The sequence below is a fragment of the Heteronotia binoei genome, chromosome 5 (assembly GCF_032191835.1).
Source record: "Heteronotia binoei isolate CCM8104 ecotype False Entrance Well chromosome 5, APGP_CSIRO_Hbin_v1, whole genome shotgun sequence".
Taxonomy (NCBI): domain Eukaryota; kingdom Metazoa; phylum Chordata; class Lepidosauria; order Squamata; family Gekkonidae; genus Heteronotia; species Heteronotia binoei.
Genome location: NC_083227.1, coordinates 126778831 through 126800043, shown reverse-complemented (window position 1 = coordinate 126800043; position 21213 = coordinate 126778831). Strand labels below are relative to the sequence as shown.

General features: G+C 44.6%; 1 protein-coding gene across 3 annotated transcripts in view; it reads right to left on the bottom strand.

The window, feature by feature from the left end:
* RNF130 (ring finger protein 130) overlaps window positions 1–21213 on the bottom strand; it is a 111923-nt gene that overhangs the window by 21227 nt on the left and 69483 nt on the right. Inside the window, exons 6-9 of one of the 3 annotated variants that reach the window (XM_060240334.1) lie at window positions 16379–16475; window positions 13883–14087; window positions 2994–3087; window positions 507–687 (exon numbers count right to left, since the gene is read on the bottom strand). In XM_060240334.1, the coding sequence (XP_060096317.1) occupies window positions 672–687; window positions 2994–3087; window positions 13883–14087; window positions 16379–16475 (412 nt within the window). In that variant the 3' untranslated portion in view covers window positions 507–671. Of the gene's footprint in view, window positions 1–506; window positions 688–2993; window positions 3088–13882; window positions 14088–16378; window positions 16476–21213 lie in introns of those variants that run through there. The other 2 variants (XM_060240336.1, XM_060240335.1) reach the window with 2 other exon arrangements.

Sequence of the window (21213 nt, the reverse complement as noted above, 5' to 3'; positions counted from 1 at the left end):
AGCATTGTAATGTTTATGATTTAACACTCCACTCAAGGTATGATGAAATTATGACTACATCCAAGCATAAACATTCTGAAAAACGGAAAATAAAATGTTAAGTGAAAGCACAACACAAAACCAGAAATGACATGATACTTCTATTTAAAAACAATAACTTCATTTGCTTTTTTGGGGGGGTGTGTGTGTGTCAAAATTTCACCTTGCATCTTATTCAAACTTTAAAAATGAACAATCTCTCTCCAATACAACATGTTAGGTTTTGTGTACATAACTATAAAATAAGACACTGAAAATACCTGGCATTACAACTGCTAATCTATGTAGTAGTGTCATTATTAATGACCATCAATTTCTAGAGCTGCCATATTAGCCAAATGTACAGAAGAGAAATGGAAGATTCTATCATATCCACATACATATATTGAATAAGATCAGGCTGACTGGAGTACAAAAACTAACTGTTGAGGTGTTGCATAAAAATAAAATTCAATCTCAGACTAAGGTTTTTATAGCTAAAGTTTTATTGATTTTTCCTCTCAATACAAAGCTTTGGCATTAGCAAATTATGAAAATAGAAGGTACTGAACATATGCTTGTGTTATATGATCAATAAATGAAGCATAAAAATAGGTGCTTTGCTCTCCAAGGCAATTTGTCAAAGTGTTTCTTCAATACCACTCAGCCCTGCAAAAAATTAAAAGAAAAGAACATCAGTGATATTTTATTACTACTGTTCAAAGAAACTGCGTATAATTAGAGAGCAACCCTAAGCCAGTTTACTCAGGTCTACAATTATCAGGGGAATCCTAAGTACTATTTTCAGGTTTAGTCCCAGGAAAGGGAATTATTTTGAGCCAAATACTGAACAAACACTATTTGCTCAATTCTTTCAGTGAATGGAAAGGGACATTTAAATCTATTTCTATTGTAAAGAAAAAACCCAAAATTTCATGGGTTAAAGCTTTGCAAGAGAATTGCAAAAAATAACAAATTATGAATGTCAGTTCTTTTTGCCCCCACACTCAATTAAGAATATCTGTATTTTGCAAAAGTTTAACTCAGAGCAGCTGCAGATACTACTTTACTATGCAGGAGCAAAACACACAGATTCCCCCACACTTCCTGTTGCTCTGCATCATTATAACTTTTTAAATAAGTCTTGTTGCTTTGCATCATCATCACATCTTTGCTTGTTCCTCGCTCAGAAGATCCAAGGCAGAGTGACCAGGGATGCAATACTCTTGTAAAACAGGAACTTCTACCTCCTATTTCAGCATGGCTCAGGGAATGTCCAAAGGTCTTCCCCTTACTAATGCCTAGCTTCACTGTCAACACTGTAGCCATTACACATATAAGCATTATGTTTATTTTTTTCCAATTTAATTTTATTCAGTTTCTGAACTCTGACAAACACTACATGTTTGTTTTTAGAGATAGAGATCTGAGAAGTTACCCAAGCTACAATACACATTTAATTATTCTGCAATTCTTTCACCAAATTATTATAACAATGGCAGTTCTTGCTGCTTCATAGCTACTGCCATCTGCCTCCCCAAGGGGCCGTCTTCACAGTATTAAGGCAAGTTACTATAATTATTCTTACAATGTCAATTGCAATATGTAAAAAAATATATATCTCAATTTTAAAAAGCTGCTCTTAATCATCAACAAGAAATAAGCTGTAAAATAAATTCTTGTCTTTTTATGGAAATATAAAACCAATCCACGTAAATGATACATTAGCTACTGAGGCAATTCTAGAAATAGGCTGAATGCTTTTAAACAGGTGATAGAGCATAGCTTGAAATTCCTGACCTTCTTCCCCAAGCCCCAAATTTCTCTTGGGCTAAAAGCAGTTCACATAAAATACACTGTTCTTCTATGTTTTTTCTCATTCTTATTTGGTAATACATGGTGAAAATGGTTGCAAAATAGTTATCAACACTCCACATTTTTCTAGTTCACCAACTGTTAGGAGTAATATTGAAAAATTTGCCAAATAGCAAGATGCTGTACAGCAAGGGTGAATGACAAAAAGAAGCAGGGCATGATTGTGAAACTGATAGTCAATAGTGTCAGATAACTAAAGTGAAGAAAATATACTTAAAATTGGACCAGAAAATCCATCATGTTCCTTTAACTAAAATTAATTTAGCAGATACTCCTAAATGTGTCCCATTGAAAAGTTCCTTATGAATCCTGGGGTTCAGCTATCTCTTTGCCATTTCCAGAGGTCCCCCAAAGGGTTTCCCAGTTTCAACCATGACACTACATATGGCAGGGTATGCAAATGAACCCTGAGTTCATGTCTCAATCTGTGCTGTGGGAACCAGAGCTCATGCACACAAATCTGTAAGAAGGATCCACCAGTGCAATTCTTCCACCCCTTTTGCAGCTGACTGATCATGTAGGAATGGCCTACTCCTATACATATATCTGTGCATAAATTCTGGTTAATATTAAATGCCTCCAATGTGCATTGTCATGCATTCCTGCTTACAGGATGTAGGGTGACATTTGGAGTTTTACCTTCCAATATTTCCTAACTAATTTCTTGCATCTTCCATAGCTTCTCTTATGTCCTCATTATACATTTTGTTCCTTGATAATTTCTCCTGTTGTGAGGATAAACAACATCCATTCATCAATATAGGAAATATATGTCCTTCTACACCTGTTCTGTGTTCACTGTTCATATGTATGCTATTTGCAGTTGAACAGTAATATATGCCAACTTAAAATACTATTACAAAAAAAAAAAATGAATTCAAATGTTAATGCATTTGAGCTGTCTCAAAAGCGTGACCTAAGACAAAAGTAACTAATTACTGTTGGTAGTAGCAAAATAGTGAGAGAAACTGGGATTCATTTTGCAAAACTTCCTTCCAGTTCTTATACTCTTGTCTTTTCTTTTAATTGCTCTCTTTAAGACAAACACCCACCCAAATTTGTGTTTATATATGTACACAGATACCTCAACATTTACTTACTCGTTAGCATTTAAGCTAGCTGTGGCTTTGATGATCATGTAGCAGAGTGTTAGGGCACTCAGGAGGCCAAAGCTGGCAATAATAAACCATTCTTCTGTTGACAAAGGAAAGGGAGGAAATCACTCGTGGAAGAAGGCTTATGTCAAACCGATGGTAACATTGCCTTCAAAGACCCGAGGCAGGTCAACAATTCTAGCCATGAAGGCACCAGGAAGAGAAACATCACAGGGAAGCAGAAGAAGTTTAGCCACAGAAGGTGCTGAATGAAGAAGGCCAATACAGAAATCCAATGGAAAAGTGAGAAAAATAGACATGATACAACACCACCTCCCAGCAGAACATGATTAACATAAAATGCAAAGCAAGGAAAGTGGAAGCAGATATTCTACCAGCCTTGAAAGAAGAGTGATTATCCCCAAATGAGACCCTGTTTTTAAAGCTATATGAAAGCACACACTCACACACATACATATAGGATTGGATCCCGGAGGTCTGTTCTGCTAACAGTAGCAACAGGCTCTAGGCATTAGTGGAAGGTTCCTTACACTGGAGGAAAGTGCTGCTGTCAGTGGAATGTATCCACAGGACCCCACCCACACAATCCACTTCATTATTTGCTTTCCTTTATCTTTAAAGAAGTATTTCAGTCTTTTAAAAAACACAATTCAGCATAGAGTTAGCATTCATACACAAACAGAAGTGTAATTTTACTTGAAAATAAACATTAAAAGACAGACAACTTTTATGAGAAATATTATTTACTTCATAAATTTTCAAGAAAGCATCAGCAAGTTAAGATTTAGCTTTCTGTGGTACCAAAGTTTATGTAATGCCTACAGAATACAACTACCTGAAAGGCTCTTAAAATGTTATTTTAATTTCTCCTTTCCACTATGATCTGTACTTTTAAATATCCAACTGCGGCAAGCTAATGTGTTCACTCTTAAAGAAGTCAAGAAGAGCCCTGTCTCTGATATTTGAGCAACAACCACTTATTTAAAGATTTAGCCTACTTTTAAGATTGGTCAAATAGTGAAAGGTCCCAAGGTAGGAATATACTTTACTGAACTTTATTGAAACTAAGCAGTTATGAGTCTGGATGGAAGACCTCCTCAGTACCACATGTATGCCACTGAGTTCCATGAAAGAAGAAAGTTAGGATATCAATATAATAAAGGCTGATATGTCTACCCAAAAGACAAGAGTTGCTAATTCACTACTTACACACACACACACATATTGGCCACTGTGTGACACAGAGTGTTGGACTGGATGAGCCACTGGCCTGATCCAACATGGCTTCTCTTATGTTCTTATGTTCCCTTCCCAACAGCTGCCTTCTCAACCATATCTTGCTTTTCTCTATCTTTCCCTTCCCTCACCAGCCGCCCCCCCAAGACCACAACACTCACCCACAGCAAATTTCTAGTGCCCATTGTATTTCTTCCCACAATGGACCTTACTAGTCTTAAATAATTTACTGTATAAATGCATTTAAAAATTATTACCTTGCTGTTTAATGTACAATAATTATGTGCCCTTGCAGTTCTACTTCCCCACTGCCTCCCTGTATTACTTTGTGTTGCTGCAGTTGTTTCAGTAGGTCTCCTTCTCTATGTGCTTAATAATCGCTCCTTGTTAACCTCAGTGCTATACTTTAGAAAGCAAATTATACACTTGTTTGGATGCAATGTTTTCTTCATGCAACACTACTGCAACTTTTTTTTTTAAAAAAAAACACACTTCTACTAGCACAATTTATTTATTTATTTAGAATTTATATCCCGCCCTTCCCACGAATGGCTCAGGGTGGCTTCCAATAATGAATCCAACATAAAAATTAGACAATATTTAGGCATGTAAAGGGTTAAACATTTAAAACAGATAAAACCTTAAAATTAATAAATAATCCATATGTATATAAAAGAGATCTGGCAAGTACATTAGGTTCTCAAGCTAGGTATAGGCTAGCCGGAAGAGGGTCGTCTTACAGGCCCTGCGGAACTGGACAAGGACCCGCAGGGCCCTCACCTCTTCCGGCAGCTGATTCCACCATGTAGGGGCCATAACAGAGAAAGCCCTTTCTCTGGTGGATTTCAAGCGGGCTTCTTTCGGCCCAGGGACAGTAAGGAGATTTTGTGTTCCCGACCTCAGTACTCTCTGGGGAACATGCGGGGAAAGACGGTCCTTCAGGTAGACAGGTCCCAAGCCATATAGGGCTTTAAAGGTGATAACCAGCACCTTGTACCGGACTCGGTATATCACTGGAAGCCAGTGCAGGGTCCGAAGGCCCGGCTGAATGACAATGACAAACCACCCTGAGCTCTTGAATTCAGGGAAGGGCAGTGTAGAAATCGAAATTACAAATAAATAAATAAAATTACACTACCAGATGTGGACCATACAACATCCACTAATAAGAATACTGCTAATATATTCAAGTTTACCATCACTGTACATTCTCAGATAACAAAGGACTGTAGGAAACACTAAGTAATTGTATTTTAAAGCTAGATGTTTGATTGGAAAAAGCCAAAAAGCCAGGAGTGCACCACTCAGGACAAGAAATCCAACAATCTAGGAGTCTGTAAAAGCAAACCAACCCATATTTTACTGTGAAATGCAAGCATCCGTTTTAGAAGCTATTATGCTAAAAAAAAATCTGTACCCCTCAAAGAAACATACATGTTTTTATTACTAGAAGAAACAGCAGAACTTTTAAATCTAACAGTTTTATGTCTTCTCATAATTAAAAGCAGGCTGATACACTCCAATATTTTTTCAACAACATTAACAAATACAGACCCCAATTTGTGATTCTTTTAATCTGCTAAAAACATTCCCATGTTTCTACATAACAACTCACTGCCCACTTACATTAAGAACTGCTGCTTGCCATTCCAATTTTGTCTGATGAAGTCTGCTTAGAGCATACAAAAGCTTACGTTCTGAATAAAACTTAGTTGGTCTTAAAGGTGCCACTTGCTTTGTTCTATTGCTTCAAACCAACACGGCTGCCCACTTGGATCTAAAAGCAGGCTTGTTCAACTTATGACCGATCAAACTGAGCAAATTTCACAAGCCACATTACTGTGGTGGCTACCACAAACTTGATAAACCTTCTTTTTCCTTCCTGTGTATAACTAGAAAAACAAGGAGATGGTCGAACACCTAGCAGGCCAGTATAGTGGGTAAGCTACATTAAGCTTGGTGGATTACAAGAAATGGAGTTGTGGCTAATTAGCAACTGTCTCTCGAGTGGAAACTGCTACTTGATCATTCTCCAAGTATTTCTGTGAAACCTGTTTCACCCACCTTTCCATAACCTCCAGTTCTTACCACAGCCTCCTACATCTTACACTGTTGCCACTAACTTACAGTGTCAGAAGCAGGTATGGAGAATGTCAGGGGAAAAGCCAGTTTCAGTCCTAAAACATCTAGTAGCTTCTCAAACTACAGATTGATAATGCTCACATGGCTCTTTTAAACAGTATCATCCTAAAATTAGAAACTGGTGCAAGATCCAACTTGTGAGGTACATTCAAGTTCAGCCGCACCTTAAAAACCCACAAGATTTTTGGGGTGTAAGTTTTGAGAAAAACAGGTTTCCTACCTGTAACTGATGATCTTCGAGTGGTCATCTGTGCAGTCACACCGATGGGAGAAGGCGCCTCGCCGATCACGATCGGTAAACTTCAAAGCTGCGGATTTCCGCGCCTCCGTCCCAGTGTGCATGCCCAGACGCCCCACTGCGCATGCCCACCAGGACGGGGAGCGGACATCCCGCCAGTTCCTTCTGACCGCTGCGTTAGCCCACAGATGGACCGACAGCAGAGGGGAAGGAGGGCGGGTAGTGTGACTGCACAGATGACCACTCGAAGATCATCAGTTACAGGTAGGAAACCTGTTTATCTTCTTCGTGGTCTCTGTGCATCACACCGATGGGAGACTAGCAAGCCAAAGTCCTACCTGGAGGAGGGAGCGGCGGTCCATCAGGAAGAGACAGACTGCAACACAGCGCGGCCCACCGAAGAGTCCTGACGCCTCCTCAGGTCCAGCGCATAATGCAAAACGAAGGTATGCGCCGAGGCCCATGTGGCAGCCTTGTAGATGTCTGGAAGAGGGACCCCTCTCATGAAGGCCGTCGAGGTCGCCACAGCCCGCGTGGAATGGGCCCGGACTGGCCCTGGAAGCGGCGTCTTGCGGAGGAGGTAACAGAGTCGAATGGTCCCAGTAATCCATCCCGACAGCCGTTGAGACGAAATCCTCCATCCCCGCGACGCAGATGCGTATGACACAAACAGTCGAGGATCCCTCCGGGAGCCCTTCGTGCGATGGAGATAGAAGGACAGCGCCCGCTTGACATCCAGAGCGTGTAGCCGACGCTCAGAGTCCGACGCCGGGTTGGGAAAAAACACCGGCAAGCACAGTTCAGCATTCAGATGAAATGGAGAGAGCACTTTCGGCAGAAAGGTTATATCAGGCCGAAGCACCACCCCCTCCGGGGTGAAGCGCAAGTAAGGGTCATCACACCGGAGAGCCGCCAGCTCGCCCACCCTCCTGGCCGATGTGATCGCCACCAGAAAGGCCGTCTTCCAGGCTAAAAGATGAGGGGGGCACGTGGCCATCGGCTCAAATGGCTTTGCCGTCAAGGCTTTCAACACCAAAATTAGGTCCCAAGCCGGCGCCGGAACCTTGATAGTAGGGTACAGCCGGGTAATCCCCTTAAGGAACTTCTTTGTATCCGGATGAGCAAAGACGGAATATCCCTCCACCCGGGAATGCTCCGAGGAAACAGCCGCCAAATAGACCCGGACGGAAGACACCGTCAGGTCCCCGTCCAGCAAGGACAAGATAAAATCAAAGATGACAGGCAAGCCTGCCCCGCGAGGCTCAGCCCCAGCGTCCTCGGCAAACCGGACAAACCTCGCCCACTTATAGGCATAGGACTGCCTAGTAGAAGACTTTCTGCAGTTCAGTAGGACGAAGCGCGCCCAGTCCGATAACTGCGAGCGCTGAGGCGCCACGCCGTCAGTTTCAAGTGCGGTACATCGTGGTGTAGGACCTGGCCCTGATGGGAAGGCAGAAGGTCCGGAGCCTGTGGGAAGTGATGAAGCTCCCCGTTGGCGAGGCGCAGAACTATCGGGAACCACTGCTGCCTCGGCCACCAAGGGGTAACCAGGATTCCCACCGGTCTGTCCCGCAGAATTTTGTGCACCACCCTGGTTATCAGAGGAATCGGGGGGAAGAAATAAACGCTGAGGTGGCTCCATGGAACCAGGAGTCCGTCCCCCAGAGACCCGGGGTCCGCTCCCCCCCTGCTGCAAAAAAGTTCGCACTTTTTGTTGTCTTGCATTGCAAATACGTCCAATTGGGGAGTCCCCCAATGCCGGAACACTGGACTCAAGAACTCCCAGTTGAGCTCCCATTCGTGCAGGGAGGCCCCCCCTCGGCTGAGGAAGTCCGCCCGCACATTCAGCTCCCCGGGGAGATGGGTCGCGGCAATCGAAACCCCCAAGGTCTCGCATAACTCCCAGATGGTCACGGCAAGCAAACAGAGGCTGCGGGAGACTGTGCCCCCTGTCTGTTCACATATGCCATGGCCGTCGTGTTGTCTGTTAGAATGGCCACCAAGTTGCCCCGAATCAATGTCTGGAAGGACTGGAGAGCGTGGTATATGGCCAGCAATTCCAAGAAGTTGATGTGCCGGCGAAGATGATGGTCTGGCCAAGGGGCCCCCACGCAAAGACCCTGAGTGTGTGCCCCCCAACCCCAGAGGAATGCGTCCGTCGTAATCGTTACCGTCGGGGCCCGCCTCTGGAAGGGGACGCCCTCCGTCAGCCAACACTTCAGTCCCCAACAGTCCAGGGAGGCTACCACCTCCGGAGGGCCGTGCAGTAGTCGAGAGAGGGGGTCGACATTGCACCGGAAATCTCTCAGGAACCATAGTTGTAGCGGGCGCATGCGGAGTCTCGCTAGACCGATGACAGACGTAGTGGCCGCCATAAGTCCCAACAGTCGCTGGACTTGCCGGGCTGACAAGGTAGGGTGCTGGCATACTGCGTGGACCATTCGCACAATGGCGTCCGCCCGATTCGGAGGCAGACCGTAGTGTCCAGGATCGCCCCTATAAATTGCACCCTCTGAGAAGGGCAGAGGTGAGACTTTTCCCAATTGACCTGCAGGCCCAGGTTGGCCAAGAGAGTCACAGTGACGTTGATGTGCTGCAGGAGGAGCTCCCTGGAGTCCGCCACCAACAGCCAATCGTCGATGTACGGAAACACCGTTACCCCCTGCAGCCGCAGGTGGGCCGCCACGACCACCATAGTCTTGGTGAAGACTCTCGGGGCTGTACACAGGCCAAAGGGTAGGGCCCGATATTGGAAATGGTCCTCCCCTATGGCGAAGCGCAGGAACTGCCGGTGACTCGGAAGGATGGAAACGTGGAAATACGCATCCTTCAGATCCAACGTCGCCATCCAGTCGCCACAACTGAGAAACGGCAGGATGTGCTGCAGGGACACCATGCGGAACCTGTCGCATCGAACGAAGAGATTTAGGGCCCGGAGGTCCATGATCGGCCGTAACCCCCCGTCCTTCTTCGGGACTGTAAAGTAACGGGAGTAAAAACCACGGCCCCGCTGGCCCAGAGGAACCACTTCGATAGCCCGTTTGCAGAGGAGAGATTGCACCTCTTCCTGGAGGGACAGGGAAGGTGGGGTATAAACAAAATGCGAGGTCCGGGGAAGACGAATGAACTCTATCCCGTACCTGTGTTGGATGACTGATAAGACCCAGAGGTCCGAAGTAATGCGGGACCATGCTGACAAAAAAGGGAAAAGGCGGGTAGGATCCACAGCCGTGGATAGGCACGGGGCCGGGAGGCAGTCAAAGGCCCTGCTTCTGTTGTTTAGACCCCTTCTGTCTGGTCGACTGGGTCGAGGACGGTGAGTACTTGGGTTTAGCCTGATACTGCTGGCGAGGAAAAGTGGGCGACGGCTTCGTACGCCAGGACTGTTCCGGTAACTTGGAATACGGCTTCTTGGGCCACGGTTTCCATTGGTGCTTTTGAGGACGAGAGGTGGACACCCCCAAGTTTCTGGATGTCTTCATGCTCTTATCCAGCTCTTGGAGGACAGAGTCAGTGGTGGAGCTGAAGAGACCCGACCCGTCAAAGGGAAGGTCCTCAATAAAATCCTGTGTGTCCGGCTGGAGCGCAGTGGACCGTAGCCAGGAATGGCGCCGCAGTGAGATGGCTGCCGTCAATGCCTTGGCACAGGTGTCCCCAGAATGTTTGGCCGCATTTAGTTGTTGCTTTGCCAACAGCATTCCTTCCTTCTGAAGCTTCTTCAGAGTACTCCTACTCTGATCCGGAAGGGTATGGAGAATTGCAGAGACCTGGTCCCATAAAGCGTACTGGTACCTGCCCATGCACGCCGAATAGTTGGCTATTTTTACGCCGAGGGAGCCCGTCGAATAAAGCCGTCAGCCCATTGAATCAAGCTTCCGGCCCTCCTTATCGGGGGGGGGGGGGGGTGGCGTGTGTCTTCTTAGCTTTGGACGAGGAAGACACAACCACAGAATTAGGCCTCGGATGGGTGTAAAGGAACTCTGCTGTGCTCTCTTGGATCCTATACATATGATCCAGACGTCGCGAAGACACTGGGGTAGAGGCCGGCTTGTCCCAAGAGGACTTCGCTGTCTGCAGCATGACATTTGTGAGCGGAAGCGCCACCGCAGTTGACGTGTCCCTCTGGACAATGTCGAATACGCTGTCTGTGACTACCGGTTGCGGCTGTTCCGTGGTGAGGGACAATGACTGCGCCATTCGTCTGACCAAATCCCTGTAAGATTTTAAGTCCTCTGATGGGGAAATGGGGTGCTCGTCCGAAGTTTTGTCCGGCGGGGAAGGCACCTCAGGGAAAGAATCTTCAATCTCCTCCGGTGACGATTCCCGGTGCGATCGTGGAGATGCCGAATCCGAAGGCTCCGAAGGGTTCCGCACCGGTGGTGACACCGGTGCCGCCGGTTTGGTAACAGACTCGGGAGCAGGCTTGGGGCGTTGTTCGACCTCGGGTGGTTTCGGTACCGAGACCGGTGCCGATGGGGCCGATGCCGACCGCTTCGGGGTATGGTAGGACGTCCGAGAGCGATACGTTTCCGACCGCTGGTCCCACTCCGATTGTTTGGGGGGGAGCCATGGAAAAGGTGGTGGCATAGAATACGCTCCATACAGGTACTGCCATTGGCGCTGGTCCCAAGGCACGTGAGTCACAGGTCGATCTGGGGAGTGAGCGTCATCATGGCGTGGAGAACGGATGCCGAAGGGTCGATCCCGACCGGTGTCCCATCAATCCCGCAGTGGGCTTCGGGGGCGAGGGGTCCTTGGCCCTGGTGTGAGGCGGCCCGTCGGACTTTTGTCGGGTTTGAGAGGCTGCGTCGGCTCGATCTCGGAGTCTGAGTCCGATATGACGAGCTGGGTGGACATTGACGAAATCGGGGGGATTTGCCGATGCACAGGCGACGCGAAGAGCTTCAGCGGGGGAACAACCTGCGTCGGTGCCGGGGGCGATTCAGGATAAATCTGTAGTGGAGGCTTAGAATGTTTGGCTTTATCGGCCTTCTTAGCCTTCTTAGCCTTTTCCGCGTGCTCTCCAGCGTCATCCTTGTGCCGTTTGGCAGGCACAGAGGGTTCCGCGGCGGAAGCCGAGCCTGAACGTTTTAGGGGGCGATCGGCATCGGTTGGAGCTCGATCGGCGTCGACAGTTTTCGATGTCGACGGTTCGATGGGCGCAGTGGCCTGCTCCTCCGCCATTTTCTTGGAGGTAAGCGCCTGATCCATCAGCGCTGCAGCCAGTCTCGCAGCCCTATTCTTCCTAGTTTGTTTAGAAAAACGGGCACAATGTCCGCAAGACTCTGGCTTGTGGCGCTCCCCTAAACACCATAAACACAGCGAGTGTCCGTCGGGTGGTGCGATTTTGCTACCGCACTTAGAAAACCGGCGGAAAAAACCCCACCGCCTTTCCATGCGAGGACAAAGGCGGGAAGGGAAAAACAAGCGGGGGGGGGGGGAACCACCCGGCGGGTGGACGGAAAAAACACATGCCCCACATTCCCGGAAAGAACAATCCTAACTATCTAACTAACTTACACTATAACTAACACTAACTACACTAATATATACAGCTATTAACGAATCGAACGAAGTTCACCGACCGTAGCCTATGGATCGACTGATCAGCGCGGCGGTCAGAAGAGAACTGGCGGGATGTCCGCTCCCCGTCCCGGTGGGCATGCGCAGTGGGGCGTCTGGGCATGCGCACTGGGACGGAGGCGCGGAAATCCGCAGCTTTGAAGTTTACCGATCGTGATTGGCGCAGGCGCCTTCTCCCATCGGTGTGATGCACAGAGACCACGAAGAAGATTCTAAGTTCCCCTGTGTCAGATACCTAAGATGCTACTGGACTAGAATCTTACATTTATATATTAATTGTTGTTTCTTGACTTTATATGTGTATTATAGTTTTGACTGTAATTGATTTTTATGATCTACTTTTATAATGCTTTGTTTTTAATTGTCAGATGCATTGGCAGCCCTGATTAGGCATAAAGTCAGACTATAAACAACAACAGATCTTCTCCATGGGTATACTCACCCATCTATCTCTGCAAGAATAGGCACGCTCAGTCCATTTCTAATAATGGAAGGCATTCACTTACTACAGCACCAAACAATTTGCAAAGGAAGGGCTATATGCTGCATGCTACATTATCACCAGAACATTCAGTAAAGGCTAAGATGAAACAACTATTCATTTGTTAAGTGGAATATTTATATACTTCCTTTTTCAGATGAGACTCAAGGTGGTATACAAAGCACAATGCATCACAATAAAACCCATCAAGACTTTAACAGTAGACTGTCACAGCAGCCCAACAAATGCCAAAGATTTAGGGACCACCAAATAGAGCCATAATGTAGCTTCTTCTAAAGACAGGCAGCAAGTGAGTCTGCACATCCAGTGGGAGTAATTCCAGAATGCTGGAGCAGGCTGATACCATACACATCTGCTTAACTGAAAGGACTTGTAGAAAAAATTGCTGAGAGAAATACAGGTTGTATATGGGTACAATCTGTGCATGTAACTACTGAATATGTGAAGAACAAACCATATTGAACAAAGAATGAGAAAGGACGCATAATATCATCCAGGAAATTATACAGTTTGATTAATCCAAATTCGAACCCCATCTTTCAATTGGGGTATGCATTCTGTGATTGAGTCTAAAGTGAAATCAGTATTTACAGTATTTAAAATTTAAATTTACAATACTATGTTTCTAAAGGACAGCTCCAACATACACACACACTCTTTCTAAAAAATAAAAATAAAAACAAATCCAGCACATTGTTGAATCATGTAAACAATCAAGCTAGATGTTTGTAACAGTGCTCACACCATGAACTGTTTGCATCAGTCCCAAGACAGACAGCAAATGTACTTGGATTAGTTTCCTGTATTTCTGGATCCAGCCACTGTATTTTATAAACACAATGCACTAATGGGAAAAAAAGCTGTCAAACACTTTAATCATCTCTCAATTGCCAGCTACTTAAATAACTGCCTTGCAGGGTCTATTTTGTTAATTGGTAGGAAATAGCTTTAAACATTCAGATTGTGCTACAGTTGTTTTCAAGTTCAAGTGTCTCAATGTTAATCCTGTTCGGATCCAGCCTTATTAAAGATTAATAATGTTGTACATCACCCTTCAAAACACACACACACACCATAACACATTCATTAAGTATATGCATGCTGTTAGTGGTGAACAGATCTAAAGCAAGAGAAAACATATGATACTCAAAATTAAAACTAATAATCACTTACTAGTTACAGCAATGTTGATCTCTCCTGTCCTTGGGGTCAATTCCCCATCCTGTGGGAACTGTGATATCCCAGAAGTACGCAGAGGCTCCAGACTGAGTGTACTGTCACTGCTAAGTTCACCAAGTACTGATCTCCTGTTGCCTAGCTGGCCTCTGGTGAGCCTTTCCATGTCAAAGGCCATATTGTCAGCACATGGGACATTTGTCTGAAAGTATGATATTGTAATGTTAAGATATCTTGTTTCACAAGCTGCTGACAAAGTTATGAGCACTTCAGTGACCACAGCAAAATGACAGAAGTATATCCATGGGCTACACATGCTATGAGCAGTGATTAGTGAGGCAGTATAGTATACGGGAACATGTTACTGGCAATGGGGAAGAGGAAGCAGCAACTCTTCAGAAAGACTTTAATCATAATATGTTTTTCTGATAGCACTCAGGCTGCATAAAAGTTCTCTAAATCAAATCGCTAAAAATAGGTAGGATTCAACTGAGATTCATGAAGAGGGGATTATCTTATTATCGTACTATTTCATTGCATGGATAAAGAAAAGCTTTCATCTTTTGACATATTTTGCCCATAATGTGCTGAATGAGGTACAATGTATCTGCTCATCTTCATCCATCATTTGTTAACACAAACTTGATACAGCTTATAATCAATGCTCCCTCTAAGCTCTGGAGTCTTGCGAGCAAAAATTCTACTTTGTGAGCTACTGGCATTAAAACTGTTAGTTACTGCATAAATTAGTTTGCTCTGGGGCCATTTTTCCTGAGCTAAGACAGAAATGTGTGAGCTGGAGGATTAAAAACTGTGAGCTAGCTCACACCAACTCAGCTTAGAGGGAACAACTACTTATGATAACTGTCTACTTTCTATATACCATCCGTATTTATTTCTAAGAGCTTAGGGATTCCATGATGATGAAAGCAAATTATGATGGCAGATCACATTATGATTTTATTTGATAGCAGCTGTAGGCATGCTATAACATATTTAAGAGAGAAGTATTATTCTTCCATGGCTCTATTAAAGAATAGAAAGCAAATAAGATTAATTAGAAATAATCTGCAGTGCCCTGTGGTGTGCAGCAAATAGCTAGCGGTTTTTCAAAACAAATCTGCCCTCTACGGGCTTGGTACAATCATGTGTATCCAATATGATAGCCTCAACTGACAGGGTTTCCAGGGTAGGACCCACTTGTCTTACTTTAGTGTTAATAGGTTAACTCTAAAAATGCTTTAGCACTTGTGTCACAAGCAAGGGACCAGGAAAGGCCTTCTAATGGCTGCCACCACTCTGGTAAGGGTCTGTCTAGGAGGGCCCAGAGCACCCACCCAACCCCTGTCTTCCTTCTCAGCAAGCACCTTTTATCTGTCAAAAAGGCGTGCACACCCAGGCAGTATAACGTTTATTGTACATGCTCAAGAACAAACAAGTGGGTTGAACAAGGAAATAGTAAAGGTGGTACAAAGCAAAATAAAAAGCCCTGACACAACTAACTATGCATTCCCTTCCTCTAATACCAACTGACTCACCACTCTTTGGATGAGGGACCCTCCTAGCTGCAGCCTCTCCCCAACTCAGCCTTTTCCAAAAAGAACACACTTCTCTCTCTAGGTAGTCCTTTTATTGTTTCCTCCCTGCCCCTCTGGTCTCCACTGGGTAAGTTTTCTCTCCAAAACTGCTGCCCACCCAATCAGAGGGACTGAAGGGATCCTGGGAAATGTAGGCTCTGTAGCTACTCTGATGCAAACTTCCCTGGAGCCTGTAGGCTGCACCAGGCTTAGGATCATGACACCATCTTACATATGCATTCCTCTCTCCCATCATGGGGAGAAAGTAGTATGTGAGCTAGGCCATATGTTCTCCATTCTTCCAGGGACAGATTGTCTGGTCAAAGAGGTACTAAGTAAATGTGGTATAGCCTCATTTGTTATTTCTTTCCTCACCAGTGAGAGGGAGAAGGGAGTCTGTGTGTTCACGGGAAACCAACAACAGGCTGAGAATGTAATACCTCAACAGATCCAGAAAGTCTTAAGGGAAAGGAAGTCAGATAGTTCTATTATGAACTAAGTTTCACTTTGAAAAAAGTATTTTCATGGTGCAAACTTGCTTGATCATACAATATATGAAATAAAAGCCTTAGTATGACATCACTTATCTCAAGGCAAAACTTGGGCCATGGCCATGAAATATAATAGAGACTAACAAAGTACAAGAAAAGATGATTATCTGGAGTAAATCAGTTTCTTTTACTCTCAATTTACATTTTGAGCTAAGTGGAAGGTTCATACTTCATGGCTTTACTTAAAGAATACAGAGTTTCAATTTCATGCACAATTTCATACAAACAACAATTAATCAAGCAGGCAAGGAAGAGCAGATAACAAATCTGAGAATTCCTGTCCTTTAACTAATTTGTGAGTTTACTGCTTTATGATAATGCTGGAAAGCAAAACCTCTGCATTCCTGGCCGAGTAAATAACTTACCACAATTCCCAGGGCTTTCAAAATGTTCAGTTTACACATAGGACAGGTACAGTGTTCACTGAGCCATGGATCCACACAGGTTTTGTGGAAAACATGCCTGGAAAAGAAGAACAAAGAACCATATTGTACTGAATGTGACATAAGACAAGATAAGAATTCTTATCAATCAGTTTAGGACATTCTTCCTTCAGTTGGAATCTATGCATAAACTACCTCCTTCATACAGCACTGGAGCCAAGCTCCTTCAATGTAGTGAGTTCATAGAAGCAATAGTGGGATTTACCCTCCCCCCCCTGCAAAGGCTGCTATTGAAGGTTAAGGGACCCTTCTGAATATGACATACAGCACTGGCGTGGAAAAAGAGAATAGCTCCAGCAAGAAGAGCCAGCAATTACATATATCTTTCCCACCCAACCCTTGCCTTCATTCCCATGCAACAAATAGTTGGGGAAAAACTTTTTGCAGGTGGTATCATCAATCATACTTTCTTTGGAGCACCACAGGACTGCACCATCAGGACAAAGTGAAGGAGCCACAAACTGATAGAACAAATGGGAACCATGTCTAGACTTTTCTCTGAGATGGGGGTCAGTCTCCCGACAGAGAAGAGTCTTCAGATGCTAGGATTTCTGTTAATTGATCCCCCCTCTCCACTGTTTCTTTTCTTATATAAACAGGAGTGTGTGGGCCTATTTTAGACTGGACCATAGTATTAGGAAAGGAGTGGAATTAAGTGCCACCCCTTTTTCTCTACCTGAAATTAACCAATACGATTTGTCCTGTTATGGAAACATACTGATATGAGTACCCAATGGAGAAAATGGAACACTGGACTTACCGTGAAGGTTCCGACTTCTTGAGGGCAGGAAGGACACTCTGATATGCTTGGGTTTCTCTTCTCACAATCCCAGGAGGTAGAAAATTGACTGCTCTTTCCATCGCTGGGGGAAGGAGGAGCCAGGGCCAGCCCTAGAGTGTCTGGCACCCTAGGCAAGGCTAACTTCTACCACCCCCCCAGCACTGATAACATCACCAAGTCACATGGGGGGGCACCCAATTTGGTGCCTCCAGAAGGCTGGTGCCCTAGGCTCCTCTTCCACCCCAGAGATTATGGGATGAGGAACCCAAGTGTATCAGAGTATCCTCCTCACCTCAAGAGAGAAAGGCAATTCCATGGAGCCATGTCATACCAGGAAGTCAGTGAGGGATGAGAAGTCCTTAAAGAGCTCTTCCTCTTGTTTCATGGTCCAGATCTGAATCAGGACAATATTTCCTGAAAAAATGCAGGGAGCTTCATTCATAAAACTCCAAGCATCACATCTAGCTTGACCCTGAGAGACTTGAGCCACTACGTATTGTTTATCAAAGAACTGAACCATGAGCAAGTTCCTCCAGAAATATTTTTTAAACAACACCCTACAAGAGGAAGGCTCCAACCTGGATAGCCCAGGCTAGTCCGATCTTGGAAAATCTCAGAAGTTAAGAAGGGTCAGCCCTGATTAGTATTTGGATGGGAGACCACCAAGATATTCCAGGCTCACTGTGCAGTGGAAAGCAATGGCACACCACCCGTGTTAAGTTTCTTGCCCTTGAAAACCCCTATGGGATCACCATAAATTGGCTGTGACTTGATGACAATTTACACTCACACAATGAATGAAGATTAATCAAGTACAAATGATTCTGTTTCAAAAGAACATACTCTCACTATCTTGGATGTGAACCAAAGAACTTAGGTTTGCCATACCTGTGCCTTTCTGCTTTGCTATGGCTTTCTCTGCAATAACCTGTTCTGTCCAACACAGCTTCTACTGATAACAGGGCTACTGGGGGATGCCTAATGCCTGTATCCCCAATTGGGTGAGTGGTGACAGAACAGCTCCCAAGTATGTCAGGCAGCCTCTCCCTCAATGCTTTGCTGGCTAGGAGTAGGTGTCCATTTGGCCACTGCCACAGAAACAGGGGGTCTGATGTTTTACCAGCTGCTCCTTCTATTTTCAGAAACCCCTGCCATTAAGAATTACATTCCTCTTTGATAACTGAGGAGACAAGAAACGCATTTCAGGTATTGTTTGTACTTGACTTCAAGTGTGTTGCAGCTGTCACTGAAGAGATTCACTGGGGGGAGGGAGGATGATGTAGATGCTGGCAGAAACTCAGTTTTTCCAGAATCCCATTCAAAAACACAGTTCTTCTACCACCCCACAGCAGGACATATAAAATGATTTATCATATATCTAATTCCAAACTGGGCCACAAAATATGGAATAACAGATCAGCAAAACAGAGTTAGGGACAGATTGGAGAATTTCTCTACAAGCTTCAAGTAAGTCCCAAGTCTGCAGAAAAATCTTAAATTAAAACACACACACACACACACACACACTGGGGGATTAAAATATCCCCAAATAGCATAATGCTCGTAGCTTGGGTGGGGGTGCCCACTGAGCTCCCAGTTGCTATTTTGGATGATGTTAGGCAACCAGGCCTTCCAAGCCTTGGTTTCTGCAAAAGGAAGCTGGGGGGTGGGGTGAGAGTAGTAGTGGATTTAGAAAACACAGCCATTGAAAGGGTCCCATCCCTCTCCTGTCATGTTCCCTGACACAGGAGAACACACTGGGGGCAGGCCTGGCAGTGACCACTGGAAACACAATACACAGTGATAGCCACTGTGTAACTGGGCCCAGACCCAACTGCCACTGCACAACTGGACCAGACTTTTCCTGGGGAGAGGCTGCCAGGGGTGGGAGGAATCGAGAGCTGAAATCAGGGGAGCAAACTGAGGTAGACTGGTGCATGGGTGGGAAGATGAAAAAGAAGCAGGACAAGGGGAGATACTATGGAGGCTGCCAGAAGAGGGAAAGAGAAAACAATAAGGAAGGAGGATACTAGGAAAATGAGATGGCCCCTGCAAGCTCCTGCTTGTACTTCACTATTTCATGAGGGATTTATTATCCCTGTGTGGCTTTAACATGGCAAACAGTATTAACTGCATCAACATATATTTCTCAAGTGAAGCTGACAAGGCAGAAATCTTTCATACTTTGTCATGTTAAAATATGTAATGCATTCCGCCTTGCATAATGTATCTGACTTGGATAAGTTTTTATAGTGCTGACCTTAGTTCTGGACTTAACTGTGACTCAGTCTATTCTCAGAGAGCTCTAATAAGAGAATCCAACAGCATTTATAACACTGGCCTTTCCAGTGAACAAAGCCTATTTCCATTTCATCTTAGTTTTTAAATGCCAAGGCTTCAGTATTTTGAAATGCCATTGTAACACTAGAAGGCAACAAAATATTCACTGGTAAAATTTCCCTCTGCCACAAGGAGGAGAGAATGCAATTTCAATTAGTTATTTCTTCTACAGACTTCTAGGAATTACAGATAAATATTCCTCCAAAGAAGACCACTAGGGAGTGATTACACAATCTTTATTCACAACCAATGACAATCCTGTTGTTTCCTCTACCTAGATCTAAGAGATTCCCCCCTATATCTCAGAAAAGCTACCATGGGACAAACATTTAAGTCACTAAAATAGTTTCGGAATCTTCTCCTCTCCCTCCCTTGACTTAAAACTGCTCTTGTTTTCAAAGGGTGAGGGAAAGAGAAATAATAAATTATTTGAAATTGTGATCAACTTGGTAGCTGTACTGGATAACCTTCATGTGGGTGTTTCAAACAGCTCTGCGTAAGCAGAGAAACATGGATACTGAAGAGGCAGAACTTGGATAAAAATAATGTATGATTTGCAATGCCCAATCTTTTTTTTAAGACTGAAGAAACAAAGTTTCTTTAATAACATGCAAAAGACTTGAAACCTGATAATGATTGTATCTTGTTGTGCAAGGGCAAAGAAACGATGGTTACACCTGTTCTCATTCTGTTATATATACACAGCTAAACACCAACCAACATGGGTCAAGCTGCTGGATCTTGATTACTCGTCTATGTAATAATTTGTACTTTTCCTCTAATGATTCATGGCGGATAAAGAAAAATCTGTTTCAAAATCAAAGGGATATATTCCTTTAAATGCCTTCAAATAGCCTCTGGCTATTATTTTTGAGAATTCTTGGAGAACAGGAGAGGTACCGGAAGATTGGGGAGGGATTGCAAACAAAGAAGACAGGAACAGGATACAGAATGACCCTGACAGGCTGGAAAACTGGGCTAAAATCAATAAAATGAATTTTAACAGGGATAAATGTAAAGTTCTGCATTTAGGTAGGAAAAATCCAATGCATGGTTATAGGATGGGGGAGACTTGTCTTAGCAGTAGTATGTGCGAAAAGGATCTAGGGGTCTTAGTGGATCATACGCTGAACATGAGTCAACAGTGTGATGCAGTGGCAAAAAAGGCAAATGCAATTTTGGGCTGTATCAACAGAAGTATAGTGTCCAGATCACGTGATGTGATGGTATCGCTGTACTCTGCTATGGTAAGACCTCACCTGGAGTATTGTGTTCAGTTTTGGGCACCACATTTTAAGAAGGATATAGACAAGATGAAATGGGTCCAGAGGAGGGCGACAAAGATGGTGAGGGGTCTGGAGACCAAGTCTTATGAGGAAAGGTTGAGGGAGCTGGGGATGTTTAGCCTGGAGAGGAGGCGGCTGAGAGGTGATATGATCACCATCTTCAAGTACTTGAAGGGCTGTCATATAGAGGATGGTGTGGAATTGTTTTCTGTGGCCCCGAAAAGTAGGACCAGAACTAATGGGTTGAAATTAAATCAAAAGAGTTTCCGGCTCAACATTAGAAAGAACTTCCTGACCGTTAGAGCGATTCCTCAGTGGAACAGGCTTCCTCAGAAGGTGGTGGGCTCTTC